Source organism: Galeopterus variegatus, unplaced genomic scaffold (assembly GCF_000696425.1).
Source record: "Galeopterus variegatus unplaced genomic scaffold, G_variegatus-3.0.2 Scaffold1851, whole genome shotgun sequence".
Classification (NCBI taxonomy): Eukaryota; Metazoa; Chordata; class Mammalia; order Dermoptera; family Cynocephalidae; genus Galeopterus; species Galeopterus variegatus.
Genome location: NW_007727962.1, coordinates 42,761 through 48,195, shown reverse-complemented (window position 1 = coordinate 48,195; position 5,435 = coordinate 42,761). Strand labels below are relative to the sequence as shown.

The following is a 5,435-nucleotide window of genomic DNA, read 5'->3' as shown; positions in this document are numbered from 1 at the left end:
AACCAAATAAAAGTGGCCCCAATGTTCAAATTAGAATTTTAACACATCTCAACTGGAAGAGCATCTATTTTAGCAGGGAGAACATTAAATAGACAGCTGTGCACTTCGATTCAGGGATGCCACATACAGCCGTGTGGTCCCTGCTGTGCACAACTCTAGGGGGCGCTTTTTATATTGCAGTCTATATGAACAGCACCAGCTGAAACTGTACAGTGCACATCTGTGCAGCCGCTCAAAGCCATTGATTGCAGTAAACTTCAATTGTATTTTTTTATTTAAAGGCAGCAGCCCATGGATTATTAACATGGTCTGGGCAAACATGAAATTATGCAATCGCCAGGTGAGCAAGCTTGCCCACTTCTCCCGTGTTCCTAGATAACTGCACGGGCTGGGAGCATGCCCTGCTCTGGAAAAAAGAAGACATGGCGTGGGAAGCAGAGACGGCCCTGCGCTCTGTCTTTGAGCAGTGGACAGTGGCAGGAGGGGCCCACACAGGGCAGGCTTTCCAGGTGTGCCCCAAGCCAGGCTTTTCCTTCTGAGAATTGGTTAGACATTGTTGGGGTGTGTGCTGGGTTTGTGTTTTAGAGACACTAGTTTATGATGTTGTATGAGGAACAGATTGTACCAGTGACTGTTTATACAGAGAAGTAGGATCAGCTAATTGGATTCCTCACCCGGGACCTGTGAAGGGAGGAGGGTTATCAAGATAAGGGCACTGGCACTTTTTGGGCACCTGTTTCTGGGCTGCTCATAAATTTAGAGGTCTTAAGCAAGTCTCTTCTGCTCACAGGTCATTTATGTTCTCAAGGATTTCTTTGTCACTTGTGAGGACATTTAAAAAATACATCTAGAAACAAGTTCCTCAGTCACAGGCTGATGTTAGGCTGTTTTTTTTTTTTTTTTTTTTTTTGATGTGGTAGGGAGTTTTGTTTAGAGGTGGAGGACAAGAATTGTTGAGCATCTCAAGATTTTCCATTTGGATAAAAAAACTGAATTGAAACCAAGGTATTTCTTGTTTTGCATTTCAGGGAGATTTGTATGATCCTTAAAACAAGGTTTGTTGGCCAGTTGTCCTCTTTTTAGAAGGGATGGAGCGGGCCGGCCTGCGGCTCACTCAGGAGAGTGTGGTGCTAACACCAAGGCCATGGGTTCGATTCCTATATAGGGATGGCCGGTTCGCTCACTGGCTGAGTGTGGTGCTGACAACACCAAGCCAAGGGTTAAGATCCCCTTACCGGTCATCTTTATATAGGGGGAAAAAAAGGGGGGGGGGGTGAAGGGATGTCTCAACCTGGGTGAATGAAGCAAAGTTTCTGCATTTGTGTAGTTTACAGAGGATATGGTTGTATTGGCCTGAGAAGTGCCAGAAAATGGAATCATTGATTTAAATAATAAAAACTTTTTGTTCAGATTCTTATTTTAAAAGCAAGACTTTGAGAGTGATTTCTCTTGGACAGAAACCAAATGACTTCTAAAGGTCTTTCTCTGTCAGGGAGAGGAATTCTGTAGATTATCAGATACCTTTCCATTTTTACCTCGATAACTTGATTGAATGATTGTCTTGAGGGCCATTGAGTGAAACTAGAATCATGAGGCAGTGGTTGGCACTGTTTTAAAGCATCCAGGGTGTTTGTCACCAAGGTGGCAGAAGCCAAGCCAGCACGCCAATGTGCGCTGTGTTGTACCGCCCTGGGTACCCATGGTCTGCACCCGTCGCTCCCACTGTGCTCTTTGCAAAGGGCCTCCCTGGGCTGTGCCCCTGACCACTGCTTCCTGTGTGTTGCAGCGATGTGCTTGCTCTGCCCATCTTCAAGCAGGAGGAGCCCCAGCTGTCCCCTGAGAACGAAGCCCGCCTGCCACCCCTGCAGTATGTGTTGTGTGCTGCCACGTCCCCAGCTGTAAAGCTGCATGAAGAGACGCTGACCTACCTCAACCAAGGTAGTAGCTGGAGCCCTAGCCTGGGCTGGAACCCCTGGGGGCTGGGCCAACTGCCCAGAGGAATGGTGAGATGTGTGTGAAAGACCCATTATATTGTCACGGTGGGTGAGATGAGGCTTGGGAAGTAGTACAGGCTTTGGTGGCAGATAGATGAAGATTCATATTCCATTTCCTGTGAGACCTCCCTGAACCTCAGTGTCTTCAGCTGAAAAATGGAAACATCAACTACATCATTACAATGCAGGTTATGATGCAGGCCAAACATGAGTAATGGGACTTTCCTTTGGAATAGCTCCTCCGTGAAGCAGATGCTCAGTGACTGGTAGCCCTTGTTACTATTTACTGTGACCACAGTTGATGTCCTCTGTAGGCAAGGATTGAGCACCTTTGCTATAGCAGGCCTGCTGTCCTTTCTGGAGCTGCACCTGGCAGCGGTAGGAAGGCTGGCCCATGTCCTAATTGTTGCAGCACAGGAGCTGGGTTCCGCATATGTTAGACAGAAGCCCTTTGTGGCAGTGGGGACAAGACTGCTCACTGTGTCCTGATAGAAATGGGCTTTGGAGTTTGAATTCCAACTCTAGCACTTCCTAGCTCTGTGACTTTGAACTGCCTTTTTTTCTCTGAGCCTGTGTGAAATGAGAGGTATAATTTTGTGAAGTTTAAGAGAATGACGGTGTGGGCAGAGCCTGGTATGATAGTGGTTGTTAAGTTGTGAGCTCCCTTTATTGGAACACGGAGTAAGTGTCCTGATGCGTGGTGTTTTGGTGGTTTCTGTCATGATTTTTTGTGTATGCGTTTATTGCACTTTCTTCTTGGGTCACCTCATAAACATCCCAGCATTAGAATTCTTGTCCCTCTACTTTAAATGGGAAGAGGAACACAGTAGTTTCCGTGGGGTCGCACAGAATCGCAGGGGAGCTGCAGCGTGGTGGCAGTTTGTCTTACACGTGCTGCTTCCTCTCCTCTTTGACTCCTCAATTTGGGGAACCAGCTGGGGGTGGAAGTCCAGCATGATCATCAGGCTCTCCTCTGATTGCTGAACTTGCCAGTTTCTGGGCCAAGACACTAGCTCAGAACTAGCAGGTGACTCTGTGTCTGCCTCTGGATAGAAACAAGCCCCTGCCGTTGTTGGCATGGCTCAGTAGAAGGTTGTGGCTTACGCTGTGGGCAGCTCTGTTGGCTTCAGTGGGTCTTCCTAAGCCAAGCTCAGTCAGCTGTAGGGCGTCTGGCTCAGGCTGAGACCTGTGCTCCCTCTGCAGAGCCGGGCGGCTGCTGATGGTGGGTAATGTGGCCAAGCGGAGGGATACCTCTGTGTGTCTGTGCTTGCTTGTGGAATGGCTTCTGCCCGTTTTCCTTTCTCTTTCATGGAAGGTCACATGCTACCAACTTGTGTCTGTTTGAGCCATTTCTTTCCTTACTGGCCTCTGCTTTCTTGCTTAAATTTAGCCTGAAGAGATTAGATGATGTTTACACAGTCGGTTGAACTTCGATGTGGTTCTCGTTCTTGGCCACATATGGTGGTGCTGAGGAGTGAGTGGTCTGGGGTCTTGCCACGGGACAACGTGTCTGTCCCCCTCCCCCATTTGTAAGGCCTTTAGCTGCTTCCCCTACCTTCCTCGCACCCCATTCCACTTTTAATGAACCAACTTTGGACAGTGCTTGGCAGTCAACATACTAGGTCTGTTTCAAAGAGTTCAAACGGAGTTTCATCACTTGCTCAATTAGGGAAGTTACAAGAGAGGCAAAAAGTTACCCACATGGTCATCCTGCGTTAATTTGTTACCTTTACTTTAGATATTTTTTAAAAATTGTGTTTTTCTGATTATTAAAATAATACATGCTCATTACAGAAAATTTGGATATTTAGAAAAGTAAAAGGAAGAAAATTTAAAAAAATAAAATTAAAAACTGCTCTAATTTCTCTAGAAACCACTGCTGACTTATTTATACATATATATATCTTTTAAAATTGTGACCATGCTATAGACATACCAAATTAAAAACTGCTCTAATTTCTCTAGAAACCACTGCTGACTTATTTATACATATATATATATATCTTTTAAAATTGTGACCATGCTATAGACATACCTTTTTTTTTTTCATTTATTGTTTTGTGAACTTTTCTCATGTCATTGAAAATGCTTTGAGGATTTATAATTTAGTAATGGCTGCAGTTATGTTACTTTAGCCAGATTCGTATTATAGACACTGTCTCCAGTTTGAATTAAACACTGCTATGGTGAACATTTTTGTACATAAATCTTCCTGTGAAATGTTGATTATTTATTTATTTTTAAAATAAATACCTAAGAAGTAGAGTTACTGGATGAAAGGGTTTGAACATTAAGGCATTTGAATGCATATTACCAAATTGCCTACTCAGCAGAATGAACCAATTTATGCACCAGCCAGCAGTATACATTTTACTGTGTCTTTCCCAATATATTGGGTATTGTTTTTCATCTGATTGGTGAAACATGGAATTTAATCTTAAACTAGCATTTATTTCTGTGATGCTAATTGAGTTGAATATTTTAGAATCTATTTATTGATTTAAAATTTTTTATTATTATGTTCAAGTCTTGCACATTTTTCTGTTGGGGTATTTATCTTATTGATCGTAAGAACATCCTATTTTTGAAGACTGTCAACCTTTTAGCTGCCGTATGTTTGTAAATATTTTTCTTGATGATTGCTGGTCATTTAAATCTATTCTGTGATAACTATATTTGTGATATGGGATATGTCATTTTTTTTTTCTGTAGAAATTTATTTTAAATGTCTAGTCAATCTTTCATTCTTTTTAAATGATTTTTTTAATACTTAGAAATGCCTCCCCATCTCCAAATCAACTTAGTTACCTAAATTTCATTTACTGGTATCTAAATTTTAACACCAAAATACAATTGGAGTTATAGGTGTAAAGATCTAAATGCATTTGTATATTTTTCTAACTAATTAACCTAGTAGTTATTGCCTAATTTATTCCTTTCTCACTAGTTTAAAATGCCACTTTTGAGGGTTGCTGGTTAGCTCAGTTGGTTAGAGCACAGTGTTACGACACCAATATCAAGGGTTTCATATTCCTGTACTGGCCAGCCTCAAAAATAAATAAATAAACAAATAAACAAATAAATAAAATGCTACTTTTGAACATTTAAAAAACCATGTTCTAAAGTATTAGTCCAGCAATAGACCCTCATATAGATATCTGCCTTGTACACTGAAGTCCATTAATTCTCACCCCAGGTGGGCTGATAACACCAAGGTCAAGAGCTCAGATCCACTTACCAGCCAGCCACCAAAAAAAAAAAAAAAAAAAAATCCTTGCCCTATTCCTCACCGAACTAATTATTGTAGCTTGGAAATGTTTTCCTATTTGGGAGTAGAAGTTTCTTTTTTTGTGTGTGTGTGTCTTTTTCCGTGTCTGGCAACGGATCGCAACCCTCAGTGATGCCCCCGTACCGGACCGGGGACCGGCAACGGGATCGCAA

General features: G+C 42.5%; 1 protein-coding gene across 1 annotated transcript in view; it reads left to right on the top strand.

Annotated features, from left to right (window-relative positions):
* Window positions 1-5,435, top strand: part of LOC103595807 (transcription factor CP2-like protein 1) — a gene marked incomplete at its 3' end in the record, with an annotated part of 50,153 nt that overhangs the window by 3,603 nt on the left and 41,115 nt on the right. The window contains exon 3 of the mRNA XM_008579301.1: window positions 1,787-1,938. Within this exon, the coding sequence (XP_008577523.1) occupies window positions 1,787-1,938 (152 nt within the window). The remainder of the gene's footprint in view (window positions 1-1,786; window positions 1,939-5,435) is intronic.